This window comes from Lytechinus variegatus, chromosome 5 (assembly GCF_018143015.1).
Source record: "Lytechinus variegatus isolate NC3 chromosome 5, Lvar_3.0, whole genome shotgun sequence".
In the NCBI taxonomy this organism is placed as follows: domain Eukaryota; kingdom Metazoa; phylum Echinodermata; class Echinoidea; order Temnopleuroida; family Toxopneustidae; genus Lytechinus; species Lytechinus variegatus.
This window is the reverse complement of record NC_054744.1, coordinates 12,755,057-12,776,369: the sequence shown is the minus strand read 5'-3', so window position 1 is coordinate 12,776,369 and position 21,313 is coordinate 12,755,057. Positions and strand designations below refer to the sequence as shown.

Genomic DNA, 21,313 nt, shown 5'->3' with positions numbered 1-21,313 from the left:
AACAATATGTCATCTGTTTTACTTTGCTTTCTTCTTAGTGGGAATGTTCTCTGACCCGCTTGTCACAATTTACTCACCAAGTTGCCAAACTTGAGATGAACATAGCCCTAGTGACCTTATTTTTCAAACATTCATAGCTTCTTCTTTATCGATTGTCTGCTCCCTTTGAAGCATTCAAGATGTTTTAATATATCCTGCTTTCACACATTAATTTTTTTCCAATATTTGATTTCCCCTATGATTTCACGGCTGAGCCAAAATATGTCTTCAGGGGGGCATTTCATGAAAGGACTTGTCAGACATTTTATCCGACAAGTACCAGTTTATCCGACAGTTACCATAGGAACAGTGCCTCTCAGCCAATCAGAATCAAGGAAAGATGTCAGATCTGACAACTTGTCGTATGAAAATATTGATGAAACCCCCCCTGGGAGAATCAATACTTCTTATTTCAAAGTGTTCACTGACCTTGACCTGATGTGGTGAGCACTATATAAAAACAAATATTGCTATTGTCATAACCATAACAGTAAAAGCATTGCCCTTCACATTATAAATCTTTATAAATCAAACTCTTTTTAATCTACCTCAAAATACACCTATGATTTCTGAACACACTATCTTTGTAATAGTTTGTAGTTTAGGAGATATTTAGGTAGCCTTTATTGTGACCACCATTTTATCTGTCTTTTAAACATTTAGGTTTTTTGTCCACTTTCCAGATCCCTCTTGTTTAGTCTTTTCTTATAAGATTCAAGAGGGGGGGGGGCTGGGTAGGATTCCTGCAGAAAAACATGACCAAAAGTGACTTTAACTTATTAACCCTTTTCCTTCTGCAAACAAGGTGATCCCTGTACAAAGTATATAGGACTTAACATGATTCAGTAGTCAACTGGTTAAGGTACTATTTGGTGAAAATGTATCTACATTGTAGATAGTTGATTTGAATATCTAGAGATGCACATTGATACACATTGAATAATGAAAAACGTGTTCATTTGCTAAATTGCTAGGTTTAGATATTGACTAGTATTATCATTACATGTAGGTTTGCATGAAATAAATTGAATGCTTGATTTTAACATTTAAAGAAAATCAGAAAAACAAGTGAATGAGCAATAAATGAACGATTCATCCGTATTCTCTGCTTGGTAAGAAGTATATGCCGTGTCCAATCCTCCTGTGCCAAGGAGTTCGCTAACATGTTTTCAGATATAAAATTTTAGCATGCAATTAATCATTACTACATGTACTACTACTACTAATAATAATAGCTGTATTGATAAAGTGCTTTTTGCCCGAGGATACAAAGCGCTGCTATTATTACCTTGGCTTTAGCTCGAGCTACCATCACCGGTGCTCAGTGAAAGGAATTAATCCTGCTGGGTACCCATTCACCTTACCTGGGTCGAGTGCAGCAGTGTGGATAAATTTCTTGCTGAAGGAAAACACGCCATGGTTAGGATTCGAACCCACGACCCTCTTTCAAAATAGCATGAAACACTCTGCCTTCACGTTTTGCAGAAAGGAGTTTAGGTTAATGAAAAAGTCTAAACAAAGCTTGTATATACCAATAGGTTGAATTCATATTCTTGGAACTGTATTCTAGCCTTATAAACATAGGGCGAGAGGTAAGGGTGACGGTTCATTAGACCAACAGTATATCTCCATCATTATATGTGAATTGTGTGATTATAAACTTCTCTATGTAGTTAAACTATATGCTTGATGCTATTTTTGACCAATTTTTAAAAATATAAGAAATTGTAAAATTTGTTGATAAATATATAGATTAATTGAAATTCTAATCAATCGTGTGTATTGTTTCTATTGTGTTTGAGTTCTATTTCATACCAGCACAATTTTTGTTACACATTTACATTCAAAATAGAATGTCAATATTATAATAATAAAGATGGATTCACACAGTTGAAGCCTGCGAAGTACTACAGATAAATTATTGTTTCAGATCCCATTTCACAAAACAAAAGTCACACTTGGTGATCATGCATTTGCACTTGCTGCCCCCAAACTATGGAATAGCCTGCCAATTGATATAAGAAGCTCTTCATCCTTGGCTCTCTTCAAATCAAAATTAAAAACATATCTCTTCAGTTAAAAAAATATGCTATGTAGACCAAAATAAGTAAAAAGAGCTCTGAAAAAGCGCAGCTGAATATATCCATATATAAGCTGCGCTATATAAATTAATGTGTATTATTATTATGTGTTGCTCTAATATGATTCTGCATCATGTACATGTATGTAGAAATCGGTGCTTGATGTTTTAAAATACTTAAACACGGACACAAAACAACAGTATGTACATGTACATGCACCTTATTACAAGACTTGTTGAAGTTTACTATAAAATTTATTAATAATAATAGTTCTTTTGTAATGCATATCTTATATAATATCATAGCTCTATGATAATATACAACTTTCATGTACTCCCAAAGGGTTTGAACTATATTTGAAGATCTTTACTATCCACAAGTCAAAACATAGCAAAGAAACATTTTCTTTTCTTTAAAGACGGAGATTTTGCTACCCTGTTACAAAGAGTTGTAATTGGTGAAATCAGTCTTGACTATGGAATGCCAGTGAAACAATCATCCATTAACTGTTATGACCTATCACAAACTTGATTATTTTTTCTTTATGGAGGGACAATGTACATTACGCCTAGATGAAAATTATGATGTCATTGGCTTTCCATATTTGAGATTGATCAACTGTTTTTAAGATGGATCTCTGGTTAAAATTCATAATAAAAAATCCACTTTCAACAAGATCAAATTGGTCTTCCCTCTTCTGAAGTATTTCTAACTTTCAACGAAGATGAAATTGTAATACTAATATATCTCTGTAGATAACAATAATTCAACTTGACAGATACACTTAAAGGAAACCAAAACCCAAAAAGAGAAGCAATCATATTGGAAAGAGTAAAATTAGAGGAACAATTCTAAAAAAGTTTCATCAAAATCGGTTATGAAATAAGTTATGGACGATTAAAAAGTCTTGTTGTACTTACTATGTGGATCCTCAAATTGGCAAACGTGCTTCAAAATGGCTGATTTTGTGGACAACTCTCCATTTGTTTTGTACACAAATTTTCAGATTTTCCCCTTTATTTTACATATTTCACATTATCTCCTCCTGACCTTTACATATATGGTGTGGATTATATTTTCCCATGACATATGTTGTTCTCAGAAAGAGGCAAGATGCAATTTGAAAGATGAGGAAAATCTGAAAATTTGTGTACAAAACAAATGGAGAGTTGTTCACAAAATCAGCCATTTTGAAGCACGTTTGCCAATTTGAGGATGCCCATAGAAAGTACAAGAGTTTTCAAACTCCCATAACTTGCTTATTTCATAACCGATTTTGATGAAACGTTTTTTAAATTGTTCCTCTCATTTCACTCTTTCCAATAAGATTACTTCTCTTCTTAGGTTTTGGTTTCCTTTAACATTAATGAGTTAAATTTCACCCACCAGCATAAATCAATTTTCACCACAATTAATAACAGTCAATGTATGTAAACACATGATATATTTTTCATTAAAAAAAAACAGAATTAATGAAAATCTTGTAAATTCTATTTATCATCTTCTTGTATCTTTTTCCAATGCATATAAGCATAGATTACTTGTAGAGGGAAAGCAATACAAATGAAATACAAGAGAAAAAAAGCATAAGAAATTGATAAATAATGTAAATTCGGAAGCCCATCATTGGCATGTTATTTAAGCAAGGGTGTCTACAGGCTTGCCTATGCATGGAGAATAATCCAGTCCTCATATAAATTTCCTTTTTCACAAACTGAAATGAATATTTATAACCTTATTGAGAAAGCTATGCCAAAATGCTGCAATTCATGTAGTCAAGCGAAGAGTGAAATCATTTTTCATCTACGTCATAAAGGAAATGATTGTGAAATTAAAACAAGTTGCATCACAATTACATGCATTAAACATATCAGTGAAATACTAAAGCTGCATTATTACTTTTACACATGCCAAATATAATCCCTAGTAACCACATCATTAGAATAATAGGCTCTTTGTATCTGTAAATTTGCAAAAAATAGATTTTGAAAAGAGAAATATTGCAAAAATTTACTGTACCACTGTTCATTTACTGTATGTTATCAAAAGGAGCATTAATATACTAACACAAATATAGGGTATTTATATAGTGAATATATCAACTTTGTTAGGTCTCTAAGGTTCTAATGTTGCGAGTTAGCACAAATTTTGACATATTTATTAATAAAAATCATTTTTTTGATAGATTTTGACATAATACTCAGAAAAATAATCATATTTCACGCTTCTGTCTTTCCTATTTTACCGTTTTCCTTTATCTTGGTTGTGATTTTGGTTGTTTTTTTTTGGGGGAGGGGGGGTTTGGGGGTGGGGCAAGCACCCCCTCAAGCCCCCCACCCTCCCCCTATCTGTATGCCACCTGATATAGTTTCATGAAGTATCAGCATCCAAATTATTTAGATTGAATTACTTTTAAACCTTGGAATAAGAGGAATTCAGATAAAAACACAGTTCTGGGTTCTGACAGTTGACAATGTCTCATTATATTCCCTACTTCAAAAAAAATTAACATTGCAATATTCAGTAGGCCTACACTTGACACCAATGTTGATTATACACATTGCAAGTACATGAACAACACTGCATAGTTAAAGAAAATTGAGCAATATATTTATATATAAAGACCTTACAAAATGATATGTATAAAATACACAAGAACTCCTAACCCTGTATTTTAAACTGAAAATATTTTTACTTTGAAACACATATATACAAATAATACAAACATTCTCATTATTTACTCCATGTATCATAAAATATATAAAAATATAAAAACCACCATGTACAAGCCTACAACTCAATAAAAATGCACAATTCATCACGGAGATTTCAGTTATGAACATAATTAAGTTTCCTCGGAAATTATGAAAGTATATTCTCCAAGCTACTAACATGTATACTAGACTCTTAGAGACAAATCAAGGTACTTCATTTTTTAACAAACATAACAATATATAAACAATGTCAATACCATATAAAGAAAGGAATTTGAGCAGGAATGAGTATTTGAATTCTTCAATAGTGAATTTGATTCACTTGCATGTCATTTGGCCACTTGAGTGCATAAAATAATACTAGAAAGTGATCTCATTTACAGACAAGTAATTCATGAAGTATTTGATACTATGATTACTTGACCTGCATTACATACACATGCATACATAACAGCTTAATTTTATCTCAAGATATTGCTTTGGTTTTAGAATATGAGGATTCTTTGTGGTATCAAAAATGCCCCTGGATGAGCCCCCACCCCCAACTCTTTAAGCGTAAAAAATAACCAAATTATTGAGGGTAAGAAAAGAAATCAATGGAATATCACTGCAAAAGTTTTTGTGTCACACATTTCATTGCAAAAAACAAAACAAAAGAAATGTTGAGGTGGATCTGACCCCCCCCCCATCTAGATTTGGTTGAGAGAATTTCAATTTCTGTCGCTGAAACAATTCTTAAACCCATGTACATGTACATTGAAATCTTCCAATATTCTTGGAGCCAATTGATACTCGCTATTAATCCTGCATGTGATAACTGGGCCCCAGCGGCCTGTTGCAGAAAGAGTTGCAATCAATCGCAACTCTAACAATCATGCACAACTTGATTTTCAACCAATCAACAGCGCGCATTTGGGACTTGCGATTTATTTTTTGGCTTGCATTTAAACGCAACTCTTTTTGCAACAGGCCCCTGCTCAATAACAACATAGTTTGGTTATTTGATTGAAGTAAAACACGTTTCAGGGTTATTACCCACATTAGACAATCTGAAAATTTCAATGCCTCAACATATAAACAAGGAATTACAGGGAAAATACCTGGATAGAACAATGATGATATCTTCATTCCAGAGTACAAAAGAAAATAATTCTATAAATTATGTACGTTTGGACAACCAACCTTCCTGACATGATTTATCAAGATACATCTCATATTCCTAGTTCATATGAGAAGATATATATGAGTTCTTGAATTATAATAACTTGCGTAGATCCTGAGATAAGTGGAAAATGGAGAACAATGAGGATCAGGTGCACAGACGGGTAGATACTTTATGAAATTTTCTATTCGGGGCACTGCAACACAATAGTTTGCAGTGACTAACAATACAAATATCAAAGAAAATTTCTTTTTGGTTCTTGGTCAATGGTTTAAACAAAATATGTATTCAACATTAAGTGACTGTTTACCTCTGTGCTACGAAGGCAAGGTCTTGTTTCATCACAAATTTCAAATTGCAACTGACATTGTACATAAATGACATGAATGTCATAACTCCTCATGCTCATCTTCTCCGACAGTTGACTGCTCTATTTCATTCCCTCTTTCATCGTCATCTTCTTCTTTTACATCATCATCATATTGATCTTCATCCTCCTCCTCATCGTACCTTATATCCGCTGACCTACATGCTTCCAAGAAAGACTCTGAGTATGCTTCCTCTAATGACAACTTTTCATCTTTGTTCTCATCTAGGGAATGAAAGAGCTGTGAAAAAAAAGTATAGATTGGATTACTTTGTTAGGATATTCAATACATATACATACAGTGTATACCTTACTTAGGTTGCTACAGACGGTTTCGTGTCCTTGGTGTTGAAACTGCTATTATCTAATGCTTTGCCCTGGCATTGAGCATTTTTGGAAGCTTCAACTAAAACTATACAAGTGGATAGATACATGCATATATGTATATGATAATGTATGTATCCGGTTGACCGCCTTCACAGATTTTCATAAAGTTTGTCATTAATGTCAACTTTCGTACTACATGTATATGCAATGTTATAGGCACCTAATGAGATGGAATATCATTGGCTGGGAACACATTTGCCATAGAATTCTAGAATGTGAATATAATTGAAAGCGAAAAAAAGGGGCTCAACCCTATACAGCCCGGGCTATTTTGAAATTGCATAGCCTGGGGGGGGGGCTATTAGGCCCCCCTCAGATCTCGGCCGTTTATTGTGTGGGTGTCTCATTATGTATTTTACAAGAATGCGTTGTCAAATTTGTGATATTTATCATCATTTTTTATTTATCTAATTAATTATTCAAATATTCAAATTTTTTTCAAGGAATTTTCATTTTTTTGTAGTTTTCCCCCCATTTTTTGAGAAAATGCAATGGAATCAAGCATGTTAGTAGCCCGTCATGTAATCTAAAAGACAGCTCACTCAACTGTATTGAAATTGTATAATTATTAGATTATAATAGTAATTAATTATGCGCATATGCTAATTTTTCTCGATAATATTCGTGTTTCCTTCCGTGTTTCCAAATTCTTATGTATTTCTTTGTTTTTAATTTATAAGGTATTTTATTGTTTTGAAATCTCTATTTTTTGTTTTTTTTAATCTAGAATAGTTGGTGATAACCCAAAACAAAGTTATGTGAGGAAAAACAAAAAAAAACATTCATCTGACAACACTTCTTGTAAAACCCATACATTGTACACACAAAAGTCAATGGAAATTGCCATTTTCGGTGACATTGGTCATGAATATGTGCTATATCTCCGCAAGTGTACCCCCGATTTTCGCAAACAGGGTCTCAAAATGTGCGGGAGATGTGAAAGAAAAAAGTCATGAAATTTCAGCAAATTAATTTTTGCATTTAGAAATTATCGCCAAAAAATGTCGAGGGGCTATATAGGGTTAAAGACCAATGCATTGTTTCAAGGATGGATGTTAACAAAACTTGGAAGAAAGAAACCATGGTAAATTTGTGCATGGTTTGGATATTGGCATTGGTGTTGACACTTGAGTTGATACTTGAGCATTAATGCGACCTGTGGTTTACAACTCGCTCAAAAAAACGTGTTCAAACAGAATCCAATAAAATAACCACCATTAAGTTATAATTAATAGATTAGAAATAACCACCATTGAGTTATAATTAATAGATTAGAAGTAAGAGACACTCCAAGAAAGAAATGAAGAAGCAAACTACTTGGCCAGGAATTCTGAAGTCGGGTTTAACTTAAACTCAGGTTTAAAGTTGTGGTTTAAGTATGGAAAGCCAATTGTTACATAAATCACTAACAGTAGAGATATCATACTGCAGCTCATTTGGCTCTCAAATCATTCATAATTGTCTAGGAGGTATAAATAAATGATTGCCTTCACCATTGATGAATCAGGAAAGAGCACAGCAAACATAAGAAACATAAAAAATTTTGATACTTTTGGCTTCCCATACTTAAACCACAACTTTAAACCGGAGTTTAAGTTAAACCCGACTTCAGAATACAGGCCTTGGAGTCTAAACAAATGATATTGCTATCATTACCCTTGAAGGGGTAGTGATGCATTACTAACCTGTGACATTTGCTGTTCTGTTGATTGCTGGAATAGACCTATTGAATACATCTCCTTTATTGTAATCAATCCACCGTTTTCAGTAATCAAATTGGCTATTTCAGACCTGTCAGAACAAGCAAGACATTTTGATAAGTGTATATTCAAGATTTATTTTCCAAGTCACTATCACACTACATGTACCTTGATAGGAAATTACTACCTATCAGGGGTGGTGACTGGTCCCAGGGTATTATGACAAGGGGGGGGGGGGGGGTTAATCCCTACTTCCCCCTTTACATGTATACCAAATTGAGTATGTGTACACAATGTGCAAAAATCTAAATAACCATGGACTTGTGAAATTTCATTACAAGCATCGACCGAATAAGTGTCCATACTGTCTGGAGCCTAATAATACAGATTTTGTAACAATTGTAGAAAATTTTGTGGTTTTTCGTAACTACACCCCCCCGGTAATCAATATATTGCATAGAGTGACATCCAACTTGAAATAATCAGATACTCATAGGTACAGTGATTACAATTTCTATTTAACTTCACAACTCTCTAATAGTTATCCAATTCCGTTCAAATTTATCTACTTCAATCCACATATTTTTCACATTCTTTTAAAACAGATTTTTATTTGGTTGGACCCCTTAAAGTAACAGATACATACATGTATATATGAAATATTCAAGCTACACATACCTCAATAATTCAGAGGAGCTGGCTCTAGTTTTGAAGCTGCTCAAAGCCACATATTCTGGTAAAGTAGAGAGATCATCTGAACAATCTGTTCTATTGAACCACAACTGATGGACAAACCAAACATTTACCGCAAGATTTCTTCCCCATGACCGAACAGCGTGAAACCACCTAAAGAAACAGCAAATGATGGTTTAAATTTGATTAAATATTTGCACCATAAAATCCAGTTATACATTAGTGGTAACTAAAATATGACCTGTGGCAGAAACTTTGGCCTCACACAACTTAAAGGGATGATCTGGGCTGTGCATAATTAAACTAAATAGATTAAAATTCACTGAGCAAAATGCTGAAAATTTCATCAAAATCGGATAACAAATAAAAAAGTTATTGAATTTAAAGATTTGCATTATTCTGGTGAAATCAGTTCTATGCCCATCGCCATGAGTATTCATTAGGTGGGCTGATGATGTCATATCCCCACTTTCCTTTTTCTTATGTTATTACATGAAATCATAAGTTTCATTTTTTCATACATGTGAAAATGATGTGTCTCCATTATGACGAAATAAGTTGCGGCAATAAATAATGCACTTAATCAGTTGTCAATCCAATCGTTTTAGTTCTTGGTAGTAAATTTTTGAATAAACCTAATTTCATATAACAAAATACAAAAGAACAAGTGGGGATATGACATCATCAGCCAACCTAATGATTATTCATGAAGACATGCCTAGAACTGTTTCACCAGAAAAATGCAAATCTTTAAATTCAATAACTTTGTTATTTTTTTTTATCAAATTTTCAGCATTTTGCTCTGTGAATTTTACTTTATTTATTGATATATAAATCTTTCCAGCCTGGACCATCCCTTTAAATCTGAAATAATAACAATTGGACCTCAACCCACCCCCAAAACCCATTAAATTGATAGAAAGAATTTTTATATACATATATATTTTTTTCCAAAGCGATAAATATGACTCTTTGGGCACCACCCTGCTATTTACCACTTCATCACTTTGCTGATCATGCAGTAGTGAATTTTCCCTGTGCATGATCTGACCAATGAGAAGACAGGCTTCATAACAAATTCAACTCACTGGGAATTCAATCATCCAATTTTAAGTCACATTAATACCAATATATAAAGGAGGAGCCGTGGTGTAGTGGTTCTGACTCTTGCCTTGTAAACATAGGGTTGTGTGTTCGAATCCTACTGTGGTCTGGCGTCCTTTGGCAAGGCGTTAATCTACACTTTGCCACTCTTGACCCAGGTGCTAAATGGGTACCCGGTAGGATGTGAAAGTCATTGTAGCTTGTCCAGTACCGTGTGCGCCTCATCGGCGACTGACTGGAATACTCCCCAGGGAGTGGAGGATGTGCACTCATTGTGTGCGGGAATGACTGATTGAATCCGATGACCGGGGTAATAATATATCTGTAAAGCACTTAGACACGTCGTTTCGATGTATTAAGCACTATATAAAAAGCAGATTATTGTTATTATTATTATAAAACAGTTTCCAGATACCAATAGGCAACTGAATAAATCTAGTCCTGTCTGTGATTCTTTTCACTGACCTGTATGGTATGAAGAGACAGTCCCCTTTCTCCATAGTGACATTGTACCAAGGAACCTGGCCCAGTCCAGGGTACTTGGTAAGATCCACTTTGTCTACATCCACAGCACTAAATGACTGGTCTGGATGATCAATCTTGATACTTGATTCTTCTTTCTGAAGAAAAAAAAAAAAACAGAGAATCTAATATAATGTAGGTCACCTTAATATTTGATATTTGAGATTATACCTTACTTTGAAACTAAGTTGATCAAGGGAAGGTTTTATCTTATAAGTACACGAAACAGGCTTTTTATTTAAAATACAAATTTGAGATTATACCTTACTTTGAAACTAAGTTGATGAAGGGAGTAATTTATCTTAGAACAGGCTTTTTATTCAAAATACAGATTTGAGAATATACCTTACTTTGAAACTAAGTTGATTAAGGGAGTAATTTATCTTAGAACAGGCTTTTTATTCAAAATACAGATTTGAGATTATACCTTACTTTGAAACTAAGTTGATTAAGGGAGTAATTTATCTTAGAACAGGCTTTTTATTTTAAATACAGATTTGATATTATACCTCACTTTAAAACTAAGTTGATCAAGGGAGTAATTTATCTTAGAACAGGCTTTTTATTCAAAATACAGATTTGAGATTATACCTTACTTTGAAACTAAGTTGATCAAGGGAAGGTTTTATCCTAGAAGTAACAGGCTTTTTATTTAAATACAGATTTGAGATTATACCTTACGTTGAAACTAAGTTGATCAAGGGAAGGTTTTATCCTAGAAGTAACAGGCTTTTTATTCAAAATATAGATTTGAGATTATACCTTACGTTGAAACTAAGTTGATCAAGGGAAGGTTTTATCTTAGAATTTAAGGCTTTTAGAAATTTGACTTGAATTCTCATGGTGATTTTGAATCTTGGGTCTGAAAAAAACAACCTCAACATGTTTTTTGCACATTTTATGGATCAATTTACACTTACATGTCATTTAGCTACATGTAGTACATGAATATTTATAGACTGCAATAATCAATGAGAGTGTTTTGTCCCAAGGTGCCGAGTTCATGCTTGTTTATGACAAAGGTTACAAAACTAATGAGCTTAATGATTAGTTAATTAATTTACATAAACAGTGAGCTTGTCAATTAAAAACTATGAAGTCATGAATCAGATTCTTTTATTTCTTGAGGAAATCATAGATAAAATGGCACATTCTAAAGGGTTGTTTTTCTTATAGATACACATTCATAATACGACCCCTCCAAAAAAAAAGAGAAAAAAAAATAAAACCCTGCTGAATCTATATGCGGACCAAATACGTCAAGTCCCATACATAAATTTCTGTGTACCGTATAGCACACATGACTCTGCAGAATACATGGTTCTTTGAATCAGATGATTACAATACCTTAAACCAAACATCAATATCTTTGGTGCATACTTACATTCACACAATTATTTTGAGATAGTGTCTTTCACGATTCAATCTCATGATGACAATTAAACTTGATTCAAAGATCAAAAGCCTATTTCTCCCTATTCTGCAGCTCAGAGAGAAGATTAAATACGAGTCATCTACTGATCAAGGTTTAGTTCAGACACAAACCATATCAGGTCAGGCATTGACTTCAATCATCATCGCTGCTATGAAAAATGATTTCATTGTTATGTGCTGGGTCTTGAACCCACAACCTTCAGACAGTCAAGATAATATACCACTATGCTCCAATATCCCTACTACACAATGTAACAAGGCTTGTTTTAAACCAAGGCAATGAGGCTAGTGCTTTCTTGAGTGGCCACCACAACCATTTTGCTGTCCTAAAATTCCCCAATCATCAACATTAGTCATGGGACTAAGGCATTTTTTTTCATTCAAAAAACTGCCCTACCCTCCTGGGCCCCATTGCATAATAAACAAATATGTCAGGCTTTGAGAAAGTATAGGGGAATTATTTATCCGAGGTTGGTCTGGCAATTACTATTTTTCCCCCGATGGGCAAAGCAGTTTTGCCAGTCCAACCGAGGATTAATAATTCCCACTATGCTTTCGAAAGAAACGCCTGATATATTTGTTTTGTTTCCTAATTTTAATAATTTAGAATCAAAATCTATGTGCTGAGCTTACAAAGTCTGGTTACTTGCGTTGATCTACTTTTCTCCAAGCCACCGCGCTCAACGTAACGCAGATTAGTGCCTGTGCAGACGCATCACAGGACTTGCCACGGAGAGACAGCTCCCTGGCCTGCGCGCCCGAGAGTTTAGCTAAATATCCAGTATTCTGAAATAATGATGTCAGAATATTGGTATAGCGAAAAACATATGAGGTGTGACATCGGGCAATATCATAGTTGAAATATATTTGGTCACATGATGCTATTTGAACCAATCACTATAGAGGATTTAATCAATGAAGGATATATAAGTTACTACTATGGCAACTTTACCATTCACTAGTAACTACCATGATAACGCTGATCACCAACCAATCAAAATCAAGGATCCCATACAAGTCACCATTGGATGGCAAAGTTACCATAATTGTAACTTTTAAAGCAACGGGGCCCAGATGGCTTTATACTGTGAGGGCTGTAAATATTAGACCGCTTAAATTCTGTATGTAAAATTGAATGTGCAAATGCTTCTGCATATGTAAATTGTAGAAAGGGGTGTATACATGTGTCAGAAATGCTAACAGACCGTATGCATTGACCTCGTAACATCGCGCCGCCATCTTAGTGACTGAAGCCATTGCTTTGCATGCACTGGTGATAGGCAGCTGGCAAATCTCTGATGACTTTACATGCATACTCCTATATCCTCTGAGGGAGGGCGCTGTGAGATTATGGTACTGTATGTGTTAAGTCTATCTAGTGAATAAATAAAATGGAGATTCATAGCAAAATATTTGTATCGCTTATCCCATCGTAGTAATGTTTTACCTTGTCAACTAAAAAGAATTCCTTGCTCCCGTCCATGATGCAGTTGATGTTGTCAACACTATCAAAGTGAAGAACAGACTTGGTACCTCCACTGCTGTACCACATGATGGTATCCACTAACGATGTAGAGAATCCACCGCAGAGAAGACACCTTAGCAGGCAAAACTCATCTGTAGGAAGCAAAAGTTTCAAAGAATTTTCATTCTTGCACAAGGAGTAACTGTAAAATAGCATCAGGGGCTTTTAAATCTCTCTAGTTTTCAGGATTCTACATGTATGTTTATTCCAGAAAATAATCATATCCAAAGCGGCCATGACAAACTCAAGTTTAATGGTCCACAGGTTTCTCATTTTTCTTGGGCTCATATTCAGGCTTATTCTTGAAAACTTACATTCCCACACTGTCAACATAATCAGGAAGCAAGATTAACCTGACATCTCTGGAAGCACATTAGTGACCATTTTCCAAGGCTAATTCTTGAAAACTGATATTCCAACACTGTCTACAGGAGCAGGAAGCAACACTTACCCAACATCTCAGGAGGCACATCAGTGACCAGATAGACATCTTCCTCCTGGTATCTCTGAATGTACTGTGACAGGGACATATGCCAAAGTTCCTTGGACCTGTTCTCCTTCTTTCCTTCCTCCACCTCCACATTCAGATGGCCATAGTGTTCACTGGAAAAGAAAAATCAGCCAAAAAACAGCTGGAGGTTGAATAAATAAATGGATGACCTGTATTCAACTCATGACAATTTCTACCTTAAAAAATATACAATGTATATTAATTAAATAAACAAACAACTTACAACTCGGGTTTCAGTTACATTAACCATACTTGCAAATTAACATCTCAACATACATGTACTGTAGAAAATGGCCATAAAATTTTGGCATTTACCTCACTATTTGTCTGTCCATGGTTTGTAAGAGTCCATATTTTTGGATCTGTCATCAAACTTTTATAAAAGTCACCATCATGTACTAGAGCTGTTTGAATGTCTGTATTCATATTTGTACCGATGTGAAGTGAACAGTCAAGATGTAGATGTTCACACTGCAATGTCCTGACCCTCTCTCTCCCTAGATATAGGGTGCACACCAATTCATACAACCACATTCCATGCATATACTCCACACAAATTTCAATGGAAGGGTCTTTGGAAAAAAGGTCGTATTGCTTTGTTTGAATTAGGACAAAAGGGGGTTTAATTTCTGGGAAGGGGGAAGGCAGTTCTTTGTTCCCCAATTGGGGGTTCCTTAACCTTTAACAATAAGGGTTTTATTGGATGGGATTAGATCATTAATTAAGGGTCCTTAGAAGAAGGGTTCAGGATATTAAAGGGATGGTTCTTCAATTGGGCACTACTGCATATCAGTGAGGTATATACTTATATATACATGTACATTAAAAAAGGTGGTAGACCATGTAGTGATGTAATCAATCACTACTTTACCTGAGATATTTGTCTGTCCATAGCTTATACGAATCCATATTCCGGGCTGCTCCTTTGAAGATCACAGGCTTCCCATCCTTGACGTAATTATTGAAGAAGTCTAAAGGATCTGGAACTCTGTGAAGGACATCAATCCCAGGATCCTCTGGGGGCCTAATAAACAAAGACATAAACTAACAGAAACCAATATTTGAAACTTATGAACAGCATTAAGAAATGCAACCTGAAAATCATATTCATCAAACATTGACTTAGCCTACTTGTCACCGAAGCATTTACTGACAGTACGATCAGTTTACACTAGCTTATATATTTTCCATGAGTACATGCCTACTGGCTGTGTTTTAGGCACATTCCTTGTGACTTCAGTTCTAGAGATCTGTTATTCAATCTTTCAATGATGAACAAACAGTACTTGGAAATTTTGAGTCCTGTCTGCATTATTTCAAACTGCGAAAGGCAATCCCTGGTCAATAGTATGAATAGTATTCCAAAATGCTAGCATTATACATGTAATTACTGTCATTAATGCCAACCATGGCTCCGTTTCATAAAGGCTTGTCATAATAACAAACGCACAATTTCTATAACAAGATTACTATTAGACAATTAGATTGAACGATTTTAGTATATTTAAACTGTTACTAAAAATTTGTTATCAAAACAAGTTATAAGAAACGAGCCCCTGTGTCACTCACCTATGAGACCCTAATGGTTTCAAATGACCTGGAAGATGTGGAACATGTTCATTATTTCTTTCGGGAACAACACGAGGTGTACTTTGTATTGTCTCATGTTGACTGGGTATAGAGGCCCCAATACCAGGAGAGTTACACATCATCAACAGGAAAACCATCTGGTGAATTAGAGTGCATGGAGCAAATCCAACAGATGTCATCTTTGAAGCAAAGATTGATGATCAATACCATTGAATTATAAACCTGCATGGAGCAAATGATAAAAAACAAAGGTCTACATATCAATCCATCAATGCTCTGGACAACATTGGCATACCATAGTCCTAGCTGTAGATTCCCCACAGGCAGGGTGGTAGCACTCTAGGCGACACCGCAATACTTACCCGTGTTAAGAAACTGGGACTCCACTCACGCGCATTTGGGCCGCCCTAGCTTAGAACTAAGCTTTCTTTCCGTAAAAAAAAATTATTCTTATGATTAAATAAATATTAATTAATACATGAATACTGTTAAATCGGTACTCACCGGTTCTCTTCTTGAATTTTCTGCCAATTTCCCACGCTGCTGGCTGCAATTCCGCGGTAAATTTCGTCGCCATAGAGAGCTGTTCATGCAACGTTATTTATAAATGGAGCGCCCTTTACGAGAGTTGTTAATGCCGCGGAGAAATCGTTAGGCATTTTGGCCTGTGTTCAAGGCGTAGCTGTTCTATTTTTTTTATAAAATTATGTGTGAGATCGAAATCTCAGCGAGTAAACACTCTTCCAATATGGAAGAGTGTATACTCGCTGTGATATGATCCCGATAGGGAGGCGCAACACCCCCACCCACATGGGCGCAAACCCCAGGGCCGGGGGACATGTCCCCTCACCCAAAATAGTAGGGGGCACATTATGAAATGTCCCCCTACTATTTTTGGTCATGTCGTTCAAATTCGAAATGTATTTTGGAAGAGACGATCTTACTTTTGGCATGCCCCCTTTTTTTTGCTTGTTTGCTTGTCAAATTTCTTTTGGTCAAGATGACCTTCTTTAGAGGGTGATAAACCTTCTTTTTTTGTTTGTTTTTTGCTTGTCAAATTTTCCAGCCCCTGGTCCCCCTACCTTTGGGGAGAGATTTCCGCCCTTGCAAGTAGACATATACTCTTGTTATTGTTTGCGAATCTGCACGGGCGTCGATCGAGGGCTGGGGATGAGGAAAAGCGGTGAGACGAGAAAAAAAAATAGAACTTAGAAGGGAAAAGGCGACAGAAAAAAAGTGAACGAAAGAAAAATTAATGGAAAATAAAAGGGAAGAGTAAATAGGGAGAAATGTGATGGGTAAAATAAATTATGGGAAAAGAGGACAGAAAAAAAGTGAACGAAAGAAAAATTAATGGAAAATAAAAGGGAGGAGAAAATAGGAGAAATGTGATGGGTAAACAAAATTATGGGGAAAGATTCTGGACGCACTATTCATGTTTTATCATGAAAAGGATAAGTTATTTATCCGCGAGCAGACACTTTTTGATATTGTGATCTGAAACTGGATAATGATTTAAATAGAGAACAATCTGCGTATCTGAATTAACGTGTGTTTTAGATTTCGACCTAGAATTTGGGTATTCTAAGTAACTTTCTTATCATGAAAATCAATAAAGAGAGCGCAAAGCGCGAGCTAAAAATATATGATATAACAAAGGGTGAATTTAAGCTCTGTAATGCAAACACTTTGTGGGAAAATTGTGAATTGTGATGGATCACAGTTAAAAAAGAGCTGATGTATTTTATTTTTATTACTTTGAGTTTTTACATAGGACCGGAACATGCTATGAGGGCATTATGTCATCATATGAAATTGATGACCATCTTCCTATTTCTCTCGCATGGGAGCGCGAAATGTGTTAATTTTATGGCCTGAAAACTGGACATTTAAAGCACTTTGTAATTATGCATAAGAGGCATTATATATCTATCAATGCGAGCAGAAATCGCGAGTCGAAGTTTTTGAAATTACTGTCATCAAATTAGTTTGATTTAGAATTAATATTGGGATATACATAACCGACTAATCCAAATGCTATAGCGTGCGGCGCTAGCTGATACGTTTTAACAATCTGACCTGAATAGGGAACTTTTTGAGAACTTTATGGAATACAGGAAAATAATACGTACCTGAAAATTCAAATTTTGCGAGCGCGCAGCGCAAGCAGAAAATGATAATGTTCAGATGATATCACAGACATTTTTACAGAGCACTTTTTAAAAATCAATTTGTAAATGAAACAAAATAATGAAATTTCAATTTCCCAGCTGAAATATGTTTTGTATAATGACTTCAAAGTTTGATTTTTCAAGCTCCATATTGAGCAAGATATGCAAATACCCTAAAAGACAATAAGGCGCGAAGCGCGAGCGAAAATTTTTTATCCTAACAAATAGATTTAAAAAAAAATTATTTTCAGAGTCTTCCCCTAATGTTATTTCATTTAATCATGTTCCTCCTCTTATGTTTGCCTTTCTTCTTTTTTCCTCTCTTTTCCCTTCCTTTTCTTTTTTCCTTTCTTTTTTTTTCTTTTTTTGCTCCGCCAATAGGGGGGCCCGGGCCCCTCGGCCCCCTGGATCCGCCTATGTTAGCGGTTGTAGGTATAAATCGCGCTCTAACGCTCTAAAACTGTGTTCTTTATCAAAAAGCTGTCTTTCATATTCATTTTGTTCGCAAAAGAATATAAAGTTAATTTCAATCATTGTATATAGTTATCCTGTTTATGATAAAAATACTTAGAAATTGGGTTAGGTTAGGGTTATCAAATTATCAGGGCAGAAAATATATATTTTTTTTCTCATTTTGCGCGTCGAGCTGGCACTATTTGATCTGTGTTATTATGTTTTTGATGACATTCATTGTATTCACAACAATAATTATTAAACATTGCGCACGCGCCGTGCGCCGCATGAATTATGTAGATCAGGTGAATAACTTACCGCTACACACGAGCAGTTGCTCTATATATTCTATGTAATATAATATATAGAGCAACTGCCCATTTTTAATGGTCCATAATATACCCACTTTCTTCTTTTTTTGGAACGAGTATGAATTTATCTACTGATATACTGAATGTACAATAAAAGTCATTATCATGTATTTCTTGGCATTTCATTTACTTTTTTTACCATAATTATATCACACAGCTGTTCGCATAGGCCTACGCCGTCACAAATAACAAAACAAAATCTCACTTTTTTTCTTTTTTGGTGGGGGATAGATTTTCCATACGCATACGTACAATTTTTCAAATTATTTTTTTCTGCTATTTTCATAATAAACTTTAAATGATTGCGCCTTTGCACTATTATTTTTTTAAAGACAAAATTACATCATCATCATATCATCGTCACCAACTTCATTCTCATCTTTATCACCACTACCACCATCATTATTATCATCATCATCATCATCATCACCGCCACCATCACCACCACTATCATCTTCACCAAGATAAATCCTGCTTTTTTTCCTTCCTATTTTCCTCTTTTTAGAGGGCACACCACCACGCCCCCTTACTGGATATCCGCCTCTAACGTTTGTTGTTGTATATAAGTTGGCGGATGCCTCATGAAATGAAATAATATAAAATAAGGAAAGGGAAACTAATTAGAAAAAGGACTGAGGAGAAGAAAAAAGAAAGCCAAACAAACAAGAAAAAACAATATCAAAATTTTGTTGTAAAGTCTTCTACGTCAGTTTAATAATTATGTTTTCAATGAAATGAGAACATAAAAAAATGAAACAAGTAAGATGGGCTATACATCGTAGCAAAGAAATAGAGGGAAGCTCCGAGACAATAAAAAGGGTGAGAAAAAGAAAAGACTTTGAAATACTCACAACACGAGCATAATAAAAAAAATTGGAATAAGCAAGGACAAGTAGCTGAGGGACACCCCCCCCCCTCTCTCTCTAGTTATTTATGTATCAAACTCGCATACACAAGAATTTCTTACTAATCAAAATATTGCGAGCAAAAAGCACGAGCTGACATTTTTTTAAATATTCAAAACTGATAGAGAGACACATTTTAAACAATTCATGAATCATAATAATTATACAACTAGCTTACCAATCGAATCATTCGATTGCGACAAATGATCTGAGAATTAATGCTTTTAGGAATTCATTAAATTAAAGCAAAGTATCTCAACATTAAAATAATTAAGGCGGGCGCAAGGTATCAGCTACTACACCGATAATTTTTTTTTTGACATTTGAAGTATTTTCGGTAATCATGAAAAAGATCGGATATTTCATGAAAGCTCAAATCCCGAAGAGCGGAATATTTTTATTAATTGACTTTTTAAAAAAATGTTCTAAGCCCCATTTAATATTTGATTATAAGTCGATGCATTAAAAGCTGAAAAAATAAAGTATTTTGTGTTCCTCTATCATAATTGTCTTTCTCTTTAACCCTGGTTCTTTTTTTCTGGGGGGAAGCATTTTGGTTAAAAAAAGAGAGAAAAAAGATAATTGCTGGCTTGTGGACGCCCGGTGTGGACGGTGGTAGGGACACCCCCCCCCCCCGTAGTTACGCCAATATGGGACCAAATGATCCTAAATGTCCGAGGCGAAACTTGTGCAGTCAAACGTTATTTCTGAATAAATTAAAGCTTGCGCTGTTCAACTTCAATCTCTTTCAGCTAAATTTGCGATGAACGCTGCGTTATGAAATATATAATTATCAACATCTGGCGAAAAGAATAACCGACCGATCACCTGACGAGAACGCGTATACGTGATCTGCATATCAGGTCCGATCGAGAGTCAGAAGTGAAGGACAACTGCCAAGAAAATCAGGAAAAAGTCGTCAAAATGTAAGTTCCCCTTCATTTCTTTCAATTTTTTGTTACTTATTGAAGCATTAATGTATCATTAAAGCAAAATTTCAACAAAAGCCTCAAATTTAGCTAGTACTTTTGTTGAAATTACAATAAATTTAGATCCACATAAATCTCTAACCCAATTTTAGCACTGATGTCGCCTATGAGGTCCATACATGTAATGTTTGGACCTCATTGGTACTAGGAGTGGGTGGTAGCAGTGAACAAGTGGAAGACACTGGCCTTACCGGTACAATTTTTTAAACGTGTGGGACACACACTCGTTCATTCTCGTCGATCATAACGTTATTTTTTTTCTTTAGTCAATGTACCTACCCACCCCCGACTCACAATCGCAAAGGCTTCGTCCCGCAATTATAATAATTTCAGATCCATTCTCATTTATCTCTTACAACAAACCATTCTCCTGTGATTCTATAACATTTTCAAAATAGTCTTACCTCGAAAAGCGGACGTCTCGATGCGACGCCGAATCTGCATGCACACACATACACTTGACCGACCAGGCGGACGTCGAGCGACCAGCTGCAGCTGGCGTAAGGGGGGGGGGGGGGGGCAGGAGCCAAAATTTCCCGGTCATATCATAGTATGAACAGGCGTAATGGTGTAATAAGGCGACTATTTTGAGAGG

The 21,313-nt window shown here is 35.2% G+C and overlaps 1 protein-coding gene and 1 non-coding gene across 2 annotated transcripts; both read right to left on the bottom strand.

Moving 5' to 3' along the window:
• Positions 1-6,377: 6,377 nt before the first annotated feature.
• LOC121415373 (bifunctional peptidase and arginyl-hydroxylase JMJD5-like) lies at positions 6,378-21,171 on the bottom strand. Its single transcript, XM_041608559.1, has 9 exons — positions 21,123-21,171; positions 15,809-16,051; positions 15,111-15,263; positions 14,183-14,331; positions 13,651-13,823; positions 10,713-10,867; positions 9,129-9,296; positions 8,436-8,541; positions 6,378-6,604 (listed from the first exon to the last, which is right to left on the bottom strand). The coding sequence occupies exons 2-9, from the start codon at positions 16,006-16,008 to the stop codon at positions 6,386-6,388; spliced, it is 1,323 nt and encodes a 440-aa protein (XP_041464493.1). The 5' UTR covers positions 16,009-16,051; positions 21,123-21,171; the 3' UTR covers positions 6,378-6,385.
• On the bottom strand, positions 12,253-12,351 carry LOC121416396. Its single transcript, XR_005970165.1, has one exon. It is a non-coding gene; the product is annotated as a Z30 small nucleolar RNA (small nucleolar RNA).
• Positions 21,172-21,313: the final 142 nt, after the last annotated feature.

Bases quoted from the DNA above. Each gene is read 5' to 3' on its own strand.
- LOC121415373 (XM_041608559.1), bottom strand. From the start codon at position 16,008: ATGACATCTGTTGGATTTGCTCCATGCACTCTAATTCACCAGATGGTT. The intron at 15,264-15,808 runs GTGAGTGACACA...TTTGTTTATTAG, and splicing joins AAACCATTAGGGTCTCATAG to GCCCCCAGAGGATCCTGGGA. The intron at 6,605-8,435 runs GTTAGTAATGCA...TTTTTTTCACAG, and splicing joins CAGAACAGCAAATGTCACAG to CTCTTTCATTCCCTAGATGA.